The sequence below is a fragment of the Euprymna scolopes genome, chromosome 13 (assembly GCF_053919585.1).
Source record: "Euprymna scolopes isolate OS-2025 chromosome 13, ASM5391958v1, whole genome shotgun sequence".
Classification (NCBI taxonomy): domain Eukaryota; kingdom Metazoa; phylum Mollusca; class Cephalopoda; order Sepiida; family Sepiolidae; genus Euprymna; species Euprymna scolopes.
The window spans coordinates 130,344,639-130,369,258 of NC_136494.1; the positions used below are offsets into that span (position 1 = coordinate 130,344,639).

At 34.3% G+C, this 24,620-nt stretch overlaps 1 protein-coding gene across 1 annotated transcript in view; it reads right to left on the reverse strand.

The window, feature by feature from the left end:
- Positions 1-24,620, reverse strand: part of LOC145292193 (cilia- and flagella-associated protein 65-like) — a 2,765,874-nt gene that overhangs the window by 804,694 nt on the left and 1,936,560 nt on the right. Inside the window, exon 30 of the mRNA XM_080138498.1 lies at positions 21,617-21,775. Within this exon, the coding sequence (XP_079994624.1) occupies positions 21,617-21,775 (159 nt within the window). The remainder of the gene's footprint in view (positions 1-21,616; positions 21,776-24,620) is intronic.

Below are 24,620 nucleotides of genomic sequence, written 5' to 3' on the forward strand. Positions count from 1 at the left end.
ACACGACGTCATAAAACATATAGATGTTATGACGTCAGTGCAAACAAAGAAACAGATAAAAATACGAATTTATTATAATTGGTATATGACCTTTTTCTTTAGAAAAGCTATGATATTGACTATGCTATTTATGATGTAAATTTATTTGCATAGCACTGGATGCACTTTTAAGTTATATGCTTTTTAACGCATCAATGAGACCTTGAAAGGTACCATTATTTTAATATGTATAATTTTTTTCGATCACAGAAAAACACGCATGAACTGAAGCGAAACAAATTAAAAATTGTAACTCGGTATCAAGGATGAGTTGTTTCGAAGATGGAGGTGTACTACATTTGTTAAAACGGATTTATTTTTTAAGTACATTTTGTTTTCAGAAATGCCTATTCTCCTTTGATTTGGGGACTCTTAGTTAAAAATATACATGTATTTTAGTATGAATAGAAATAAAAATAGCCTCGTTTTATATTAAACATATAATTCGTTTTTAATATTTCTAACAATATATTATCATTCATTGCATCAATAAAAATAACCCCAGGTTCTTATGAACAATAAGCACTGTGAGATTGTTGGAAATTTCAGTGCAGTTTGCATAAAACGCCGGAAGGTGCCGAACAAAAGTGTCATTTTTTGCCCCGCAAACCCTTGCTATTTTTTACAATGAAAAATATTATTTCTGTTATTACAAAGATAATTCAATGAAAAATGAAGTGGAAGATGAAAATATTCTTTTTTGTTGTTACAAAGAAAATATAACCAATAATTATTAGGCAATTTTTTTTTTACCAAACTTTAAGAAAATTTAAATTCAAATAAAAAATATTAATTGTAAGGTAAGTTTCATGAATAATTATTTATTTTCTTAAATAACAAACAACTGATACAAAATATTTTAAAGCTTTTTATATCAGTTTTTATTTTTTTATGTTTTTTCTTTATTAAATGAAGATAACTATTGAGTTTGTTTTTATTAATAAACCAATGAAAGCATATAAAATCACAACAGCCAATGTAATTTAAACATTGGCTGTTGTGATTTTATTGAATCAATATTTCAACACGTTTTGTCTTTTTACATAAAATTCCGACATCTTATTTCTGCCTGAGTACCAAAATGCATATTTATAATTAACAAGCAAAATACAACAATTTTAATCAAAATCTATAAGCTAATCCTGATTCTAAGTATAACTATTATGTGATTTCTACATTTACAAAATTTCATAAAAATTGGTGATAACTGAATTTTTCCAAACGGCTTTCAACCCTTTACCTAAAACTAAATTAAATATACCCCACATTACACATCCTCATGCCTAGCAGTTTTATTTGATTATCCATAGTGATCAGTTAATAATTTTTTTAAATTTATCCCACACAAACATATTTACATAAATCTAAACTCATATATGCATAATTAACTTTATGAATCTATAGATTAATTGCATTAACAATTTCTGTTTGGTTTGTTTTGTTTTATTTTTTTTGTTGTTTTAGAGCATATAACCTTTTTTTTATTATTATTTAATAACGAAACCAGTAATTTTAGAGAAAAGTTTTATATTTCAAATTCTGTACATCTTTAAATATTTATTTATGGCGTTTGTTTTATGATATACGAACCCACATTATTGCCGAATACAGTAATTTTGGATAAAGGTTTTATTTCTCAAGTTCTTTATACCTTAAAATATTCATCCATGAAGTTTGGTTTGATTGTTTTGTTTTATTGCATATAGGCCGTTTTGTCGAATCCAGTAATTAAAAAAAAAATGTTTTTATTCTTCGAGTTCATCATATCTTCAAATATTTATCTATGGTGCTTGGTTTGGTTGTTTTGTTTTAAAGTGTATCAACTCTTTTGGGTTATTTAGTACCGAATCCAGTAATTTGAAAAAAAGTTTTTATTCTTGAATTTCTTTATATATTCAATTATTTATTTATAATGTTTGGTTTGATTGTTTTGTAGAAGAAAATATTGTTTTTGTTTTTGACTTTACAGAACATGATTGAGATTTGCAAAGAAAAAGGAGCAAACAATAACAGCAATGTTTGATGCATTTTAGATTAGGAATCTAATATCTTCAGACAGTCTAATCTGATAGCAGCAAGTGCTCTTATAGGTGCTACCATTTTGGACCAAAGTGAACCTGAGAGCAATGCTAACTAAGAGACAACTCAACATTAATTACAGTCCACAAACGAGGCCTCACCACTGATTGTCTTTTAAGGTCACACCCAGGACCAGTAATTTTTTTTTTGTGTTTTTTATATGATGAATATTTTGCATCGAGTAATATATTAAAGTATGAAAAATTTCTGTAAAAATAAACTTTTAATATGGAAACAGACGATTATTTGGATGCATATGGATCTCATCAGACAAATTAGCTGATTGAAAATGAGTCACGTTTCATGTGACCCAGATTTCGAAAAAGGTTGTTTATGCCTCGTTTAGATTATAAGATTTCTACTTCTACAAGCTGAAATCTATGTAGTCAGGCAAGTCGATTCAATCATGGCAAATGTACACAATTTGTCTTGAGGACATTTTATGAATAATTACTCTGATTGTCTTCTTTTCTAATGAGATTTTTATTAAAGATTTTAGAAGCCAAACATTTTAACTCAATGATTATGTTTTTTTTTATTATTGAATTCTATATTATTACCATTTTTAATAATTCCAGTTTATAATTATTTTTAATGATTGAAACAAAGACAAGTGGTCGCATTATTAAATGCTGAGCAAAGCAGTATCACAAACTGTAAAACTCTCCAATATTAAATTACATGATTAACAGTTTTTAGATCGTAATTAATGGACATTATAGTTCACAATGAAAATAATAACTGCTGTTCAAGAGAAAAAGATTATTTATTGTAATCTGATTTTTTTAATGTTTTATTGCAAAATGTTGATGGTTAAAATTATTGTTCCTTTGATGCTCTAATGATTCCCCTGAGAATATTACGGTTTCGCTTTCATTTACAATCAGTAAAAATCATAATATGCGATTTTCAAATTTAATTTATAATATGCGATTTTATACTTTAATTTATAATATGCGAATTTATACTTTAAGTCATAATATTCGATTTAAAATTTTAAATAATAATATGCGATTTAAAATTTAAATCATAATATGCGATTTAAAATTTTAAATAATAATATGCGATTTTAAATTTTAAATAATATGCGATTTTAAATTTAAATCATAATATGCAGCTTTTAACTTTACATTTTTGCATTTTTTTAGATAAGGATTGTTTATTCATATTATTTGGGTTCTTTGAACTACTGTTCTCATCGTGAGTGTCCACAAGGACCCGTGGTGAAGTGGTTAGAGTACTTGGATACATTAATTGTAAAAGTGACCTTCTCCTGAAGGTTGAAGGTTCAATTCTTAGTGTGAGCGACCGAAAAATGCAATTGCAAATTACTTAGGACCTCTATCCAGAGTCATGGCTGACGGAACAAGAGCATGCTACCCCTGTGAAGCAAATGAGGGTTCTGTTTGAAATTCCGTCCAAATTACCGAGTTCGACAAGATACGCCTGGAGAAGGTCAGAGATTACATCGACAAAAACGTTTTAAACGGTAACTCTTTCTTTGAAAGAAAGAGTAGTGATAGATGCACCAGCTCAAATATGGCAACAATACTTCATGCATGGACAAATGATGGCTTCGTGGAGATATAGGATACTCTTAGGTGTAAGTAATTTTCTAGCACGGTAGATGGGACCCACCTTCTTTGCTGCAGCCTTTGTTCTAGTTCATGTTTCCTGTGAATTTTTTAATGATAAACTCTCAATTATTTGTTTTAAGTAATGGCATTTAGTGGTTAAGAAGGCTTTCTGTCACTGTTAAAAGAAAGAAGCTTAGTCTTAGTAGCATTACAAGTTATTATGCATTTTCGGCCTCATTCCACTATAAACCGAAGTTCGTTTTCTAAGGTTTTTGTTATTGCTTTGGATATGTGCACATTCGTTTTTCTCTCATGTGTATTATAAAATGTGGTGTCATCAGCAAATAGATCCATTGCGGACACAATTTTATTATAAAGTCAAATAATCGAAATGATATCAAACGACAACGGAAAGAAGATCGTGTTCTCCATTAGTTCTTTCCATTAAGAGAATACACGCAGAAAATACATATTAATATAGAAACAAATTTTAATATTTCTTCATCTTTTCCTTTTGCTTCTTGATCTTCGATTTTCATTTTTACTCATAATTTTATGTCCTCATCGAATCATTATAAAGATTTTATTATCAGCAAATATATTTACAAATGGACAGAAAATTTGTTTGTATAAAGATGTTTTTAAAATAAACTAGGAACATGTATTAAATTTATATATATATATATAAGACTCAAATGAAGTTTTGATACAAATGCTCAAAATCATGTATATATCTAATCCTATGATAATTTTATTTTTACTTTAAATATATTGTAATTACAAAAATCATAATAGGAATACACTAATAAATCACTTATAACTGTGATTATAAATGTGCATCTAACATGGCTACTAATATGTTGAAAGCACATTCTTATTATAAAAGTTATAAAACAATTTTTTTCCAACCCCAAAAGAGTTTCTTTGATCAAATACTGTTTTCTTTGATTTTGTTTCCAGATATGAAATAATGAAAGACAGCAGAAATTATTCGCTGTCCTATTCAATAGAAAACAACAACGCTTGCAGCCATCAAACAATAACACAGAAACTAGAGCAACAACAACTACAATAAAAACTGCATTACAAATAAGATTACAGGACACAGAAAGAACGGGTCGTTGAGTTGAATATGAAATTAGCCAGACATTATATCAGTAATTTTTTTCTAAAGATAAGATATATCAAAGCGAAACAATTTAAGCTTAGCAAGCACAAAAACAAAGCAAGCGACATGCAATCATATTTTAATTTAAAAAAAACTTTTTGCAAGTAAATACCATTTCCAAATATAAGCTCAAATGCATCAAAGATTGTTGACAATCCACAGATTTTAATATCTCTCATTCATCAAAGTTTGATAATATACGCATAGCGTATAGTAATTGGACTTTTCTTATTGTTATTATATACAATTGGTGAACTCAAAAACATGGTCAAATAGATTTATAATGCAAAGAGTAGCAATTCTTTCTTTTTTTTTTTACATGGTTCACCACTTATCAAGGCCCAGAAGCCACTCGTGTGTACAGTAATCAATGGGATAGTATCGTAGTAATAGTTAGTATTGGAGATTTGATAAAGTGTCATTACTTAAGGGGGCGGTACATCAGGAATTTCTTTGTTGGACTTGAAGACATCTAGGTTGAAGAAGTCGGGGGGGGGGGACAGGCAAACGGCAGAGAGTTCCACAGACGTGCATTCTAAGAAAGAAGCTTTTTTCATGGAATCTACGTTTTGATTTAGGCACGGATAAAGAGTGGGGAAAATTATTGACATTGGTTTCAGCTAGACAGGTGTTTTTCATGAAAGATTGGCGAGGGGGGACCAGAGAATGGAGCTCAGACGAGCACTTGCCATGGAAATAACAATAAAACAAAGACAGGCTCGCAAAGTCTCTTCTGTGGGAGAGGGGTTGCAGAGAAGAGAAAAGGGCATCCCCACCAAGCCACAAAGTCTATTTTGTACTCTGTCAAGGCAGGATAGGCTGTTTTTAGCAGCTCCTGCCCAGATGTGGCAGCAGTACTCCATCCTTGGACGTACTTGGCTTTTATATAGATAGAGAATTGCATCATTAGTGAGATATCTTCTGGAACAGTAGAAGGATCCCACCATTTTCCCAGCGACCTTGGCCACCGACTTGATGTATGTGTTCCATTTCAGATCAGGAGTAAAGGTCAAACCCAGAAGTTTATCAAAACATGGGGCCTCCTCTAGACGAGAGCCATCCGTTTCAATCGATGTCAGATAGGGATCAGAGCGTTTATAATGTAATGATAGGAGCTTGGTCTTAGATGCATTAAAGGTAACCAGCCACATCTTCCCCCACTGTACCACGTGCTCAAGATCTGAGGAGAGAGAATTAGAGAGAACTTTGTCACTAACGGCCTTTGATGTGTTGCCATAGATAGTCGTCTCATCAGCATAGATGTCAACGAATGATTTTAGTATGTGTTTTGGGAGATCATTGATGTAGATCAATAAGAGAGTTGGGCCCAGGATGGACCCCCAGAGGAACTCCAGCATTAATATTGTGGGCCTCTGATTTCTGCTCATCAACCACTACTCTTATGAGCCTATCAGAGAGAAATGATTTAATGATTGAGAAAACATTTCCACTTATACCATAGCTGGAAATCTTGTGAAGTAGGCCTTTATGCATTACCTTATCGAAAGTCTTTGATATGTCAAGAGCAATTGCCCTAGAAATTAAGCCTCTGTTGAGAGATTCGCTAATTCTATGAGATATAACCGTTGAATACAATTTTTATAATCGGTTATTTTCTATTCTGAATAGTGGACTCGACTAGGTGCAAAGAGGTCAATTTTATTTATTCACTAGCAGGGTGACCTGACGTTGCCCGGGATTGAATGATGATCAAAGAATATTTCACATTCCCATACTTTTAATCATCAAAATAGATTAAGTACCCTATTTTTCAATCAAATTGATTGATTGCCTGCTCTAATTGGGGACCCATCACAATGCACCTGACAAAAGCTCCACATGCCTCTTGTAGTGACTTATTCCACAATACATTATAGTTTACATTGCACTGTAGAGAGCCTACTGTTGGTTTTATGAAATTATTTTATATATGATGGCTTTCATTAAAATTTAAAATGCAAAAGTCAAGTGTCATACTTCAATTGTGCTTTAAACAGAAACATTCACTTCAAACGCATCCCTATCATATTAAAGAATATACTACTGATTTTATATGCTGGGCCTTTTTGGTTCATGTGGTAATAAAGCTTCCCAAATGCACTTTTGATGTTAGCTTGTGTAAGGTGTTAACTTTGGTCAAAATCACCTGTTCCTTCTTTCATTGGATTATTTCGATTATCAATACTTATCAAAAACATTCCGACAAAAAACTTATTTAAGAACATTGCTAAGCACATAAAACACCTTTGTGCGAAATTTCATAAAAATCGACCCAGCTGTTTTCGAATCAATAGGGAACGATCACACACGCACAAAGATATCTAATGTTTCTAAAGTTTTCAATTCATGTCTGATCGTGCTAAAGTTTCACATTAAGGCCTGACATTGCTATTGCTGTCGTTGTTCATATGAATCAGAGGATTCTTGCTAGCATTTGATTTTCCTATACATTGCTAGTTAGATTTATTTCTAGAAAGACATCGGATATTTATTGGAAGAACTACATGAAGTTTGCCAACATCTCTAACTGAAAATGTTTCTGTGGAACGAACTGGGTTCGAACATAGTACACCGAGGTTGTCAGTCAGTGTCGTTATTCACTTAGCCACCGTCACCTTCCTGATGCTCCTGCTGTTTTTTATTTTTAATTTTATTTTATATTTAAACCTAATAGAGAACAGGGATGAGGTGGAGTTGGTATGATTGCGAGATATAGAACTGGATGATTATTTCTGTAATTACTAAACAGCAGAATGTTAGTATTGCTTACCAAAGGAAAGGTCTATCAATTACATATACACAGTGTAATGATGGTTGGAAAAGAAACCAGACCGGTAATTGTTTATAATATGTATTTCATGGAGAGAAATGATATTAGAATAGTACAATTAATGTGTAGTATGAGTCTTAAATCCAGGCTTAGATCTTGTGACCCCAGAGGAAGATTCAATCTAAACAGTATAAAACGATGTGTGCAGAACAGGATAGTTGATTTACTTACATCGAAAGAATGGATGAAATTTCTTATGCAGAACAGTTGAGGCAAAAGCGTCGGCTGACAGAAGAAGACGAAAGAAAACACAGGAAGACATGTATAAAGATGAATTTAAAAGAACGAGGCCAGAGAAAGGTAAGTTTGGAAGTCAATTTCTAAAGGCCGCCCAACAATGGTAGCATGTAAGGCAAATGTTAAATTGTCAATCACGATTGATGACGTGAGTCATTTTAATGATTTGCTTCTATGATCAGTGCTGAAAGTCATTTACAATTTTATATTTTCATAATATTTTCTCTGAAAAGTAAGAAACAGGAAAGTCAACAACTGGTAACACTGATATATTTATTGCCTCTACAATATTTACATGCTATCTTTTTAGCAGCTATTAATCGATTATTTATTGAGATCAAAACTGCAATAGTATGAAGTACGTTCAGAAAACTAGTTATAGTTTATTATTTCTTCCTATGTTTTCTTTAGTTGTCCGAAGTGAACATTTTTATCTCAACTGATCTACATCTACTAACCTTCATCCAACTTGCATCCATTCTTTCAATGTAAGCAAATCAACTTGGTCTTCTGTTCTGCACACATTGTCTTATTATGTGAAGAGTGAATCTTCCTCTGGGATCATTAGATCTAAGTTAATCTTTAAGACTTACACTACACATTAATTTGTTTTAGTTCAATTAATAATTTAATTCTTAAACGATAATTAATTTTGGTAAATTTTTACGTTGTTTCCCCCTTAACACTCACCTTTAAAATGGCGACTTTTATAAATTTTCAGGTATGCTGAAAACAAATATCACATCTAATTTTGGCACAGATAAGTAGTTTCCTGGATATAAAGACCTTTTTTCGAATGTATTACTTACTAAATGTCAATGGGGTTCGCCATTCTTAACATAGGGAGGAGGGGTGTTTTGTAACATGCATGCACATTTATACTTTTCAGTTGGCAAAAAACATGGCCTCCCATAATAATAATGGATTACATTGGATAATAAAGGTTTACATATCTAGAAAACTACTTGTTTGCATCAAATTTAAATGTGATATTCGTTTTCAGTATACCCGAAAACCTGTCTAAGTTGTCAATTTAACGGTGAATGCTGAGGTGGAAAGAAATTTTTCAAATACCTTAATTTTTATTTTACAATCCTATAAAACATAATTTGGTAAACAAACACAAAAAAAAAAAACAATAGAAAGCTAAATAAAAAGTAAAATACTCTCGGACAACTTTCGGTAACTACTACTAGTTGAAAATAATTATACATGAATGTTTTGCCAATATTCGATTTTGTTGTGTTCGCAAACAAGAAGGAGGATAGAGAATAATAATTTCAAAGCATCTGTATATGATATTATTCTGAATGAAGTCCAATTGATTTCAAATGAAATCAGTGTACAATTGGCAAGCCTTGACCATAGCTATTTAAATTGGCTTCATCTATTTTTTGACTCATACAAACACAAATGTCAACAAAGTAATCAACGAGATACATAATACACTGTTCGGAAATAAATGGCAATGTTAACTATATAATATTCAGAATAAGCATTGTATTATCGTTGGAATTTTCCGAGCAGTTTACATAAATGATGGAAGGTGTCGAAATAAAGTTTCATGACTTTTTTCCACGCAAAAACTGGCCAATTTTTCCAATGAAAAGATATATTTCTGTTATCACGAAGATAATTCAATGAAAATTTAATTGAAACAATGAAAACAATACAATTTTTCCAAAATTTAAAAAAAATTAAAATCAAGAAACAAAACATTTATTGTAAGGTAAAATTCATGAATAAATATTTATTGTTTAAACAGCAAACCAAATATTTTTGCATTAATTTTTTTGTCCAAATCAAAATAAATATTTATTATTATTGTTTTAAATGTCAAGGGTTTTTTCAAGAGATACTGGTAGATAGACTGAGTGTCACATTGAAGAAGTGCATTTCTTTCTGGGCCCATAGACTTTCGTTCATTTTTTTTTTTTTTTTTTTACACAGTAATCACCACTTATCAAGGCCCGGAAGCCACTCAGGGATAAGGGTTATTGCAAGTACATTACGTTAGTGCGGAGATTAGATGAAGTGTTTACTTAAGGGGCGGTTCATTAGGAATTTGTTAACATTGGACTTGAAGACATCCAAGTTGTAGTCCGGTGGGAAGCAGGCAGACGGAACAGAGTTCCACAGGCGTGCAGTTCTAAGAAAGAAGCTTTGTTCATGGAATCCGCGTTTTGATTTAGGCACAGATATAGAGTGGGGGAAATTTTTCACAGTGGATTCAGCTAGACAGGTGTTTTTCATGAAAGATTGGCGAGGGGGGGACCAGAGATTGGAGTTCAGACGAGCACCTGCCATGGAAATAACGATAAAACAAGGATAGGCTCGCAACGTCTCTTCTGTGGGAGAGAGGTTGCAGGGTAGAGAAAAGGGCATCCCCCACTAAGCCACAAAGTCTATTTTGTACTCTGTCAAGGCAGGATAGGCTGTTTTTAGCAGCTCCTGCCCAGATATGGCAACAGTATTCCATCCTTGGACGTACTTGGCTTTTATATAGATAGAGAATTGCATCAGTAGTGAGATATCTTCTGGAGCGGTAGAAGGATCCCACCAGCTTTCCCGCGACCTTGGCAACAGACTTGATGTATGTGTTCCATTTCAGATCAGGAGTAAAGGTTAAACCCAGAAGCTTGTCAAAACGCGGGGCCTCACCCAGACGAGAGCCATCCATCACAATTGATGCCAGATGGGGATCAGACCATTGATGATGTAAGGATAGGAGTTTGGTTTTGGATGCATTAAAGGTAACCAGCCACATCTTCCCCCACTGAACCAAGCGCTCGAGATCAGAGGAGAGAGAATCAGAGAGAACTTTGTCATTTACAGCCTTTGATGTGTTGCCGTAGATGGTCGTGTCATCAGCATAGATGTCAACGAATGATTTAAGTATGTGTTTAGGGAGGTCATTGATGTAGATCAGGAAGAGAGTTGGGCCCAGGATTGACCCCTGAGGGACACCATCATTTATATTGCAGGCCTCCGATTTTGATTTTTATTACTATTACCTCTTTAATAAATTATTTTAGTTATTTTTGAATCGTGAATAAACTGAAAAAAGGATCCAACTATCATGTGTTTGAAGAATTTGTCAGAAAAATTTTTCTTTTTAAATGTGCAATAAATTTGAGAGTGATAATTTTTTAACTAAAATACTTATAAAAAGAAAAATATTGCTTGTATATTATGAAAGATAAATAAATAAATAAATAAATAAGATTGTAAAATATTTTTTATTAGCCTACCCGTATCCAGGCGTTTTCTGAGAATTCAGATTAACTGACAAAATTTCAATGCTCAAGCCCAACCTAGAATTAATGATACTGATATTATCAACATTAATAAGATCAATAACAATAAAGATTGTAATATTACTATTACTACAAATAGTAATAACTGGTAATAGGAAGAATTAAAAAAGCAATGATAATGCTAATGATAACACTAATACTGAGAAGAATATAACATAAATAATAATGATACTACTGATAGCAAGATTCATAATGATACTAATAGAACCATAGTGACAAAAGTAATATTAATAACATTGACAAAGAAAATAAGAATAGTAATAATAATGTTAATAAATGAAACAATAACAATATTAATAATAACATAATAAAACACAAATAATAAACATAAGAATAATTCTAACAGAAACTCTAGTAATAATTCTGATTTCGTTTATGAACGTCTCTCTGGAAAAGGATGGGATTCATTTCCAGAGGATTTCCCTTAATCCCGGCTTCAAACCAGGAGCTTTAAAGATCAAGGGTTTTCCTAAGGATGTTGGTGGTACCTATAATTGCAAAGGTTTGAAGGCCGCCCCAAACATCGGGGATTTGTAGTTTTTTCAATTGTCTTTCCAGACGACTTGATACTACTCCTAGTGTATCAACTACGACCGGGATTATTTGTGTTTTAACCCCGTGTATACACCTTATCTCCAAGGCCAATGGAGCATAATTGCTCCACTTCTCATTCTTCTTCTCTCTCACATTCCTGTCTCAGGGTACTGAGAAGTCTACAATCTGCCAGTTTTTTTGAGACCTTGTCCATGACAACCAAATCCGGACGATTATGTTCCAATTGTTTGGTCGTTATGACACTTTTGTTCCATATACCTCTATCTTGCCATCCTCACTTGTTCTCACTGCATCAGGCACCTCCTCAAACCATTATCCAGCACACTTCACCCCAACCCTCTTACACACCTCCCAATATATCCAGAGTCCCATGCGATCGTGTCTTTTGCGGTACTCTCTCTGGGCCAATCCACTACACCCTGCTGCAAGGTGCGCAATTGACTCTGAGGTCTTACCACAAATCCGGCATTCTGCAGCAACTTCCTCTCCTAGAACCACTTTTTTGAACAATCGTGTTCCTAATGCCTGCTCTTGTGCTGCACAAACAAAAGCTTCAGTACTCTTAGCCAGATACCAGCTCTAAGCCACTGTCATGATCTTTCATCAGCCACTTTTCTATATCCCGGAAGAACCTTCCATGCATTTTCTTCCTAGCCAATTCCTCTGCCCTTTCTCTATCCATACGTTTCACATAATCAGCCTTGGTCTCACATACCTCAACTTCATTGGCCACAACCTTAAGCATCCACTCCTCACTTCTAACCACATGCTCCTTCAACGACATCTCCTCGGTTCTAACACAATCTTTTACACTTTTCAATCCTCTCCCACCATCTTTCCAGCACCCCTTTTGTTCGTCAGGAAAAACACCATTACTCTCTAGATGTTCATAAATTTTCTCTGCAAATATTCCAATCAACAGTTTCCACATCAATGGCAGACATGTAATTGGTCTATAATTATTGGCATCTGTTCCTTTTGGAGGATCTTTCCTAATCAGTGTTGTTCTTCCCTTCACAAGCCAATCAGGGACATCTCTCGACTCTACAACCCTTTGCAGAGCAGCAGCTATAGGTGGATAAAGGCATGGAAACTGTTTAAACCAGAAGCCCATCACTCCATCTGGACCAGGTACCTTCAAGTTTGTCATCCTTTGTATGCCAGCCTTAACGTCATCGATGGTTATCTCAACGTTCTTCATCTGCTGCATTTCTGATAGCCTTTCTTTGACCTCTCCGAACCAGCTAGCCTTCTCATTACATCGCTCTTCGACAGACCAAATCCCACTCCAGAACTTCCTTGCATCTTTTGCATTTGGAGTGTTGTTATTTCCCGCCTGTTTACTACCATTTAATTCTTTATACAGCTGAGACTGATTGTTCCGGAAAAGGTTGTTCTGCCGAAATGCAATACTTTTTCCAACAAAGTTCCTAATTTTCATACCACCAGTGTGGACCTTCTCTTTCAACATTGTTAGAACGTTCATCGTTCCCTTTTCCAGCCATGTATACCTCCTTTCAAGCTCGTCCTTGGCTTTCTGTCCTAGTTTAACTCCTTTTCTTATTTCTTCAATTCTACCAATGTCTTTCTGCCACCGTTTAATCCTTCTTTCAAGCCGCCTCTGCCAGTGTGGCCTTCTATCCTTCATTTCTCCCTTTTTCTTCTGTAATAAGCCAAGACGATTCGCAATAACGTATGACGCTACATACAGAAGCCTGTTAAGTTCCGTAATCGATATGTTCTTTTTTATGGTGTTGTGAATTACTCCTTGAATTATTTTTACTTCATTTTTCACCTTCCGCCTATCACTACTCTTCATACTTGGAATCTCTATGATATCGTCTCTAAGAAGAACCTCTCTTAACTTCTGAAGTACTTCTTTTTCTACAGAAGTCAAAGTTCGAACTTCATCACCACTTCTCCATACAGCTGCTCCTTTCACTGGCTCCATTGTCTCAGAGTCAATGATCTCATCTGCCTTAGATCCTTCAAACTCTTTCTCATTACTTCCCCTAACCATGGGATTCCATACCTCCTCAGTTGTCAGCCTCCCATCATCACTTACATTTCCCTTCTGCATTTCCACTCTCTCAGTTCTTTCATCAGAGCTAGTTTCATCAATTTTACTTTCGTTATTCATTTCATTCCTAACCATCCATTCAATCTCTTTTCTTGCAATCACTTAAAGTAGGTTTTTATTTTTTATTTGTTTTAACTGGGATACCAAACTCGCGACACTTCTAGCTCCTCCTCCTCTCGATTCCCATTCTTCCTTCACTTTTCGGATATATCCACAAGATTTGGTACTTCCATTTCTTACAAAGCATTCCCACAGTACTCTTCTTTCCTTATCCGTCCACGTTTTTTTTACATTTCCTGTTCCAACTCCCTTCGTGTCTTGGGACCTCTCTGGCAATTCTCACTCTCCCTATATCTAGCCACATTCTCAGAATTTCGAACAGTTGTATGATGACGACAGGACCCACCCTGTTGACCAGTGGGACATCTACCTGACGTGAGACCATCACAAGATGTTCTAGCCCCATTCACGTGGTTATTTTCAATATTTTGATTTGACATTCTCCCATAAATGGGGTTTTCTGTTTTTTTCAATGGAGAGTAGACAATGCGTTGTGGATGCATTGTTGGCAGCTCCCGTAACTCTCCCTACTCCTAATTTGTCTCTCAGTCCTCGTTTAGAACGAGTGTTTTCTCTGACAAAGAGAAAAGAAAAACCTGTAGTCTAGATCGGCAGTATTTTTGTGTGAGCAGTCGGAAATTTTCTGTTCCTATTTACATCCTTGTAACAGTGTCACTAATAAGGGTGCTGGAGGCAAATGTTTTACTGGGCTAATGTCATCCGCCTGAGAGTCAAGGACCCGAACCTTGGACTAACCACTAAGGAAGCCGTCCTATCAATAGGTGCAAGGTACTGGGGCTGCTGTATTGCCATTTAGTGAATGGAGTTTAGACCATGAAGTAGCTTCTGTAGGGGCTTCTTGATGCCATATTAGTGGGTAATTGTTACAACTTTACCTTATCATAGCCTACAAAAAATATTTTTTCACTTTTTCTCCCTTACTTTCTCTCTGCCCTAACGAAGTCTGTCGACCTATTCCACAAATCCTAAAATTCCATCACATAAAGTCACCAGAAAGAATACACAATTAAACCCAGAATTCCAACTTCCAATATATATGTTTCTTTCTCCAACATCAGGGGTCTACATTCCAACTTCCAGAGGTTGAAACCCAATTACAGGAAACCAAACCAGACCTATTCTTGCTAAGTGAAACTGGCATTGAACCGACTATTTTTCTAGATGAGTTCTTAATCAAAGGATATTCTAATTTAACATCCAAATCTAACTCCCAAGATCGCCATAGGCATGGAATCTGTGCCTACATTGGAGATAGCTTTCCATGTGGTAGGGACATCTCCAGAGAAGACCCTATATAGCTTTCAAATCGCATGTGCTCACACCACTGCGTTTATATTTGCCCTCTATTGTGGAGTCACTATCTTTAAAAGCAAATCTGAGAAAATTGACCACATCCTGTCTGTTCATCCTTCGGCTAACATTCATGTCCGTGAAGTCTTCAATGTTCACAATGTGAAATAGTTAGCCCATTCAAACAAGGCAGATGATGAGGTGAGGTTCTGTCACGATTTCTCCATTGCTTATGACCTAACTCAGATTGTTCACGAACCAACTATTTGCCCAACAATGATGGTCAGTATGCAAGTCTCCTAGAACTTTTTCTCACAACTTTGCCTGAGCTTTGTTCATCTTCCATTCTGTACCGACTTGGATCTTTCGACCACTCAGTTATCTTAGTTAAGATAAAAACAAAATGCAATAAGTCCTCCGACATACCTCTCCATCATAAAGTATATCAATACTCTATGGCTAATAAGGGTAGCTTTCATACATATATATCAGATCTACCTTTGTGTTCCATGTTGAAAAAAATGTGTCCACTATGGTATCAGACCTGACGGAATGGTTAATCGTAGGTATAGACCACTTCATACCCTCCAAAAAATTCCAGCAAAAACCTAACAGCCATCCGTGGTTCTCTCCAGAATTTGCTGCTGCCATTGTGCACAGAAATTACTATTTCCATTGCTTCCAATGTAATAGATGTACTGAAACTAAAGTCGCCTTCAAGACTGCCAGCAACCACTGCAAAAGAGTAATAAAGAACACGAGAGAGTTGTATGTTCAGTCCGTCAAGTCCAAAGTAGCTGAGTAGCTGTTTGGTTCCTACCAATTATGGCAAATAACAAACAGGGTCCTGAATAGAACTGTGTGCTCTATCCCAACCATCATCAATGAACATGAAGTATTCTCGTCAGCATTGGACAAAGCCAAACTCTTTGCCAAAAACTTTGCAGGTAATTCTACCCTATGCAGTTAGGACTACCAACCCCCCGTATTCCTCTTCTGTCTGAAAATACACTATGCGACATACAAAATCTGTGAGTGATGTTGTCAAGCTAATAAAAACCCTCGATTTCAGTAAAGTGACTGGCCCAGATGGCATTCCAATTATAGTGCTCAAAAAGCTTCAACCAGAACTAGCTCCCATACTTACTAAGTTGTTTAAGCATTATCTTAAGAAAAATTGTTTTCCAACACCCTGGAAAACCTCATCAGTATGCCCTGTATTTAAGACTTCAGGTGATAGGTAATCTCCCTTTCAATACAGACCAATCTCATGTGCGTCATCAGTAATTTGCTAGAATCTGTGTTAAATAGAGAAGTAGTCAACTCAGCCAAAAATATCCTCCTCCTGGTTTCCATTCTGCTAGATCTATGGCAGATGTGCTATCAGTTATATCTCGTTTAGCAAATTTCTCTTTCTTTTTAGGGCAATTGCCCATGACATATCAAAGGCCTTTGATAGAGTATGGCATTAAGGCCTACTCCACAAAATCTCCAGCTACAGTATAGCTGGAAATGTCTTTTCGGTTATTAAATCATTTCTCTCTGATAGGTCATAAGAGTAGGGGCTGATGAGTACAAATCAGAAGCTCACAGCATTAATGTTGGAGTCCCTCAGGGGTCTTTCCGGGTCTCAACTCTCTCCATCAATGATCTCCCAAATCACAATATGAAATCATTCGTATACATTTATGCTGATGACACTACCATTTATTGTAACACTTCAAATGCAGTAAACGACCAAGTTCTCTCCGATTCTCTCTCCTCTGATCTTGATCATGTGGTACAATGGGGAAAGAGGTGGCTGGTGGCTGCATCTAAAACCAAGCTTCTATCTTTCCATCATCAACACTCTGATCTCGGTCTAGCATCAATTGAAATGAATAGCTCTTGTCTCGTGGAGGCTGTATGTTTTGACAAGCTGTTAGGTCTGACCTTTACTCCTGATCTGAAATGGAACATGTACATCAAATCTGTTGCCAAGATTACTGAAAAAATGGTGAGATCGTTCTACCACTCCAGTAGATATTTCACTGCTGATACATTTCTCTACCTGTATAAGAGCCAAGTACATCCAAGGATGGAGTACTGTTGCCACATCTGGACAGGAGATGCTAGAAACAGCTTATTTTGCCTTGACAGAGTTCAAAATAGAGACTTTGTAGCCTAGTGAGGATGCCCTTTTTTCTTCCCTGCAACCTCTTTCCCACAGAAGAGACATTGCAAACATGTCTCTGCTTTATCCTTATTTTCATGGCAAGTGCTCGTCTGAGCTCCAATCTATACTCCCCTCTGGACTGACTTTCATGAAAAACACTCTTCTAGCTGAAACCACTATTAATAATTTTCCCCGGTCTTTATCTGTGCCTAAACCTAAACGTAGATTCCATGAACAAAGCCTCGTTTTTAAAATTGTATGCCTGTTTTCCTGCTTTCCAACTAACTACAAAATGGTCGTCTTCAAGTCCAACATGAACAAGTTCTTGATGAGTCATCCCCTCAAGTAATCCAGTTTACAAAATTTCCACTACTAACGATTACTACGACATTTTCCCCTTGGCTACTGTACACGCATTAACCCTTATCCTCGAATGGCTTCCGAGCCTTGATAAGTGGTGACTCCTTTGTAAAAAAAGAAGACTACTATTCCTACTACTAATAAATCAAGATCATAAAAAAATAAGAAGAATCAAAGCAGTACTATTAGTGAAAATATTAGCAATAATAGCAATACTAAAACTACCAACGCCTCCACCAACAACAAATTTATAGTTTCAGCATTGACTGGCACCAGACTAAATAGTCGAGAAGTGTTCAGAATGATGGGAAGACCGAGCCAAGAAAGCACTAACCAGACCTCCACTAGATCACTGCCAAGTGGACTTGGACTTTGGGAAGGCTTTTTAGCACCCCAATTCCAGTAAAAACCAATGATCATTGTCAGTAAGAAGTCAATGGCCAGCGGTTGTTGCGACGATGCAAATTCATTTGCAAATGTTATTGAAAGAGGTAGAGAGTACTGGAAATATGGGAAGATTGTTGGCACCCAAACTCCAAAGACAACTACTGGTTGTCAGTAAGCAATGTCTGATGATCTGTGTGAAAATTCCTAGGAACTAACAAGAATGAAAGATAAAGATAATTATCACAAAGACAGGAGATAGCTATTGACCTTAGTCTTGAAAAAAAAAAACAAGGCTTTAAATAGGATGAAACCAGTGAGCAGAAAGGAAGAACCACAACTTTGCAGTTCTTAGTAAGAAGCTACTGAAATAAGATGTATACAAAGATGTATCAAAACAGCAATTTGATGGAGACCACTAGAGCAATGACTCAAACGAGCTGAAACAAAAGAAGTAGGGAATATATCAGGCAATTCGGAATAACACATGTCATGATATTTATAGAAAAGACTGAGACTAACAACATCACGTTTATAAGAGAGAGGTTGCAGAGAAGAAGAAAGGCTGGGATCAATCAAATTATACATATGTTTATGCACCTTATCACATGACTCTACTAAAGTTTTCATCTAATGTGAACAAAGATCTTGTTACTCAACGCATTATAGACGCCTATTTAATTTAATCTCAAATAGCAGCTCATACGTTCTAACTGACAAGATACCTTGTTTGGGGTGAAAAAGAATTAAAAAATTCAACATAAACTGAATTTTCACAAACAGTCAACATAAAAATTTATTTTATATTTATTTCAAAACTTTCGAACGCATTATGCATAGTTGATTCTTTTAAATATTAAAACTATTGGATATCTAGGCTGTGTGTACCGAGAAATCATTTTGACAAAATTGTACACCTTAATGTACCAAAAGGTCATTTGAAAAAAAATTATCAACCTAACACAGGCACCGACATTATTGGAAAACTGAATTATGTTTTCAAGATTTCAAAGGTTAAGTTAGATCATTAACCAGCCAAACGAACGACTAATGAACATAGTGACTTTTAAGAATTTTGAATCCAAATTTAAAACATATATTAGTTAATATAAAACTATAATTAAAATTATTATTGGATTTGCAAAATTCTTTAAATTATTCCCAAAAGTTATTCCTTATTTATTAATACACATGAAATCCAGTGAAAATTCCATGCTTGCATCTTTTCAATAATTTTTTTTTTTTTTTAAATACTACAAAATAAAAAAAAATTTTAGATGATAATTTCATTTATAATATAGAGGGTACTTGTCTGTGTATATGTTTGTATGTCCGATTAAAAGTAAAAATAAAAATACATAACAAACACACACACATATTTTTTGATATTTTCTTGATTGGTGTTACCGCGAATGAATAATATCTAAAATTAAAAAAAAAAAGTATTCATTGTTAAACTGATATCGATTTCATTCAGAGTGGGCGGTTTTTCAGCCAGGTTATATATCAACTAAAGAAAAGTAACACTGACCTTTTTTTTTTAATTAAGGAGTTACTTCCCTTATGCTGATTAATTCCTCTAGGAATCTATAAAAACAAGTTGTTTATGTGTGTGTTCACAAAGAGGAATAGACTGGACAGAAGAGAAAGACGTGGCAGAGAGGGTGTAAGAAGTTTTAATCAAAATATGTTACACTTTTGCTCCGTCGAATACACCCGCTTGTTTTATCACGAAAGTAAAATATTTAATTTTTGCTTCATTTTTGCACATTTTCCTTTACAAATGTTAGTTAATAACTTTATTAGCTAAAACGTCAGGAATTGACTTGCAAACCGTTAACATCCTGTTTGTGTAAACATGATACAAAATAATCTTAATGCTGTGTCGAGTTTGGATTGATTATGTCCCTTTGTTTTAGTGAATACATATTGGCAGTGTCATTGTCGTGCTAATAGAGAGCCAGCAAAATTGTTATATCGATTTTTGAATGAAGATATTCATTCCGGAAAAAAAACATAGTAAAGCGAAATACACAAATTAAGCTATTGATAAAATCGAACCATATTTTTTGATTTCTAATTATTATCGATGTATTGATTTATTTTTAATCAGAGAAAGCAAAAGCAAACTGAGAAATTATTGCAACGTAGCTTGGCCAACGTAATTATGCTGCCATTCCTTATACAAAATGTTCTTACAAAATGATTTCACATGGACTCTTAGAGTGTATATGCTCACCAAAGTACAAAATGAAATTACTTGTCTTGGGCACAAATTAGTCTTGTTTTTCAACTAATGTGTCAACATTTAGCAAAGCTGAAAGCTACTCAAAGATAAATTGCAAGGTTTTGCATATATACTTAAATACATATATACTGAATACAATATAACATTATTGACAGGACTAAAAATATATCCAGAATCATCCTTAAATAATACATGACCTTAAAATGCATGTTTTGGATTTTGGTTGTTCATTTTCATTTTTATTATAATTTACTTTCCGTGAAATCTGTCAGTAATCTAAGTGACAGTAAATAAGATTTTTGCAGTCTTCATTTCAGACATATTTCTATCTTCTTTCTCTCTCAGGCTATCTGACATGCAATAATAATAATAATAATAATAATAATAAAAATAATAATAAAAAGTTTTTGTGAGTGCCACCATAAACGGACACCAAACCAAATAATGCTCGTCAAGGAGGATGGAAAGACTGAGGAGAGAAATCACTAGCCAGACCTCCGCTGGATGAGTGCAAAGAGGACTGGGACCTTGGAGAAGCTTATTGTCACCCAAATTCCAGTAAAGATCAATGTTCGCCATCAACGAAAAATCAATGGTAAGCGGCTGTTGCGATAACACAAATTCTTTTGCAAAGGTTATCGACAGAGGTGGAGAGTACTGGAAATCTGGGGAGACTTGTTGTCATTCAGACTCCAGGGAACACGACAAGTTGTTCTCAAAGAGCAATCCTTGATGATGATGGCTTGTGTGACTACTCCTAGTGAGTAAATAATAATAATAATAATAATAATAATAATAATAATAATAATAATAATACAGGCTTAATACCAACCAAATATCAAATGACCAATTATTGTTGCCAGTGAGAAATTGACAGTAACTAACTATTGCGATAATGCAAAATCATTTACAATCATAATTCAAAGAGGCAGAGAGTACGGAAAATCTATGCAGACTTGCTGCTACTCAGACTCCAGAGAATACTATGGATTACTATGAGTGAACAATCAGTGATGACGACCTGTGTGAGAACTCCTAGTGAGTAACAATAATAATTTTGGAAAAGATATGATAAAAGTTCATCACATTTTGTGTATCTGGTTTATCCTGAAATAGAGTATTCTTGCACAGACAAGCAAATAGATTTTGCTTTATCTATGAACAAAAGATAACATCTTTGAGAATATAAAATGAGTGAAAAGTTTAAATGACATACCAAAATCTCTCGGCCATCAACCACTTTCAAGAGGACATTAAGATGATCAGTTCCAGTCAGCATATGATTATAAGTCAGTGTCACTGCTGTTCCTTCTCCAGGCTCTAATCGAAGATTTTTAGGTTCAACCGTAAACAGTTTGTTTTCAAGCACTTTCATCTAAAAAGACAGAAAAATTGAATAACTATTTTTATTTGCAGAATAAATCAATCAAATAAAATATACTAAATGTTTCTTGCATTAACTTTTAGTGGAAAATTAATGTTATTATTTAAGTTTACAACATAAATATCTTGTCAGTGTTATATCAATTTTTGTAGCTATTTTTAGCAATAATTTTATTTATTATGAGTTAGCTTCCCCTGTGAGCTAGGAGGAGTTTTCTTCTTTCGAGCTGAATAGTCCTCCCTTCAAATTTAGGGACTTGTACAAATAAATGTGCATACATATACACAAATATAAATATATATGCACATATATTCGTTGTTTATTTATTTACTTGTTTATTATAGATGTAATAGTTATCCACGGACACGTGCTTCACAATATCGATGAATTATCAATGCAACTGTCTATACCAGGGCTCGACCCTACGACTATAGATTATATATTTTTTCATTAAGTATAATATTCTTGGCAATTGAAAAAGAAGCATAGAAAATCGACTTCATTATTTTTGGTATTTTTGTTTTATGGAATATCAATCTTTTCTAATTATTGAATGCTGGCTTCATTATTTTGGGAGTTTCAAGGTTCATGATATTTTTAAGCATTTATCAAATTTAGTCTTTTGCATAGATCATTTGAAGATCAATTTCTTTTATATGGGTACATTACATGAGTAAACAATCCGCAATTGAATAATTTTTCTCCTTTTGTTTGTGTAGCCAATCCATACATTTTAGATTTTGAGGTATTAACGCAGCATCTTCAAAAGGACATTATGTTTCCATTCTGATGTCATTAAATCATTCTTCCATAGAACTAATATTGTGGTATTTTTTGTCACATTGGAGCAAAAACAATGCATTCTAATATAAAGTGTTTGCGAGATTTGATAAGTAGCACATCATGAATGCTCTCTCTGCTAGTGTAGCCAATCGAATCGAAAGAAGATGACTTTCTCCCTTCATAACCTACTACATCCCTGTGTTCATGTTCCCAGATTAGGTTGTATTGTCAACGAAATGATAAAGTTTTTCCTATTTGCAAAATGATATAACAATTACTACAACATTGTCTCATTGACCACTGTACATTTATTAACCCTTATCCTCGAGTGGCCTCTGGACCTTGATACATGGTGACTATTTTGTAAAAAAAAATAAAATAAAAAGTGTTAAATCTATGGCATTGGATTCTGCACCGAATATAAATGTTTCTTCATGAAGATGTTGAATTTAGTTCTCGTGTACTGCTAAACATCCTGTGGGAGTCGTGTCCTTAGAATGGTCTGTAAATAGAGAAGTATATTTAAGATAATAATTGTTATGGTGTAAACTGATCTACTTCTTTCAGGAATAAATAGATTTAACAACGCAATAAATACAGCTGTATCTAAACACCATCGAAGATATTGGTGGCAGTTATGGCCCTAGAATCATGATACATATTTCTGTAACATACTTTTGTCAATACACTTTTGTTAACTGTATCGCTTCGTTTGTTTTGATTGTTACCGGCCTACAAAACCACAACACTGGCGTTGAAGGATTCTAGATACATTACAACAACACTGACGGCAAGTATTTGAGACCTACATCTCACAACACCAAGGTTGAGGATTTATTCAAACATTACCCATCTCACACACTGGAAGCAAACGTACATCTCACACACCTGTTTGAGTCTCTTTTTATGCCATATCTCCAGGTCATGTAATAAGTCTTTTCAAGATTAAAAAATATGGTAGTTCTTTTTCAATGAAAGCCATGAAATTTTTACCCTCGGTAGCAAAATTAACAGAGTCCAGGCTATTTCGGAAATGGCCTCTTTCCTACTGATTGCGGTATGATGCTGGTCTTATGCAGTTCTAAGAGGTCCACCCTCCAATGCTTTGCCTTATTTCTTTGAGGGGTTAGTTTATTGCTAACTGCCTGAGGCGCCTCTATTCTGGAAGGCTGATGGAGCATCTTTTGCAAGTTAGAATGATCCTCCTCTTGGGCGCTGGCTCGTCAAGTTCACTTTCTGATTCTAGTTTCACATTTCTTGGTGTGCGAGGGAAACAAATATCGAAAGTATTTTGTATGAAAGATTCTATGCAAACTGATTGGTCAATAGTACCTTTAATTTTTCAGTATCCCATTTGTAAGTTTGTGATTATTATTTTTTGGTTTTACAGACACAATTGTCAATGTAATGGGTCTGTATGCAACAGAATTTTGAACCCTACTCTGTTTGAAAATAATTATTGTTTTTTTTTTTTTTGTTGGTTGCTGTGGAAATTTTCTTAAACATTTTTCTCAACATTCCCTTACAACTGCCTACATTCATCATCAAAGTATACTTTGTTACGTTTTATGCAGGTGGATATATAAGGAAGTGCTTTTCAACCAGGGTTCCATGGAATCTTAGGGTTCCATCAGTACAATCCAGGGTTCTACAATTTCTAAATTAGAACAAGGAACAAATAAACAGAATGTTAAATTCAATTTTTAAAATCTATTTTATTATTATATGCATTTTTTCAAAAACATTATTTTTTGAATATACTAAATTTTATATAATTAAACTCACTAAATTTGAAAAATTAACTTGTCTTAACACTATTAGGTTTGCTTTTATATGTTCTTATTATACAGTCAATACCAAAAGAATTTCTGACAACCATTAAGCAAAAAAAAAACTAGCACAATTGCTGTTTGTGGAAAATAAACTTTATGTGTATGTGTCGAAAACACGACCCAATCTTAAAGAGTTGTGCAACAAACACCAAGCTCAAGTTTCTCATTGAGTTTTTGATAAAAATAAATGTAATCTATTCAAATATGTAAAATTTTGTTTC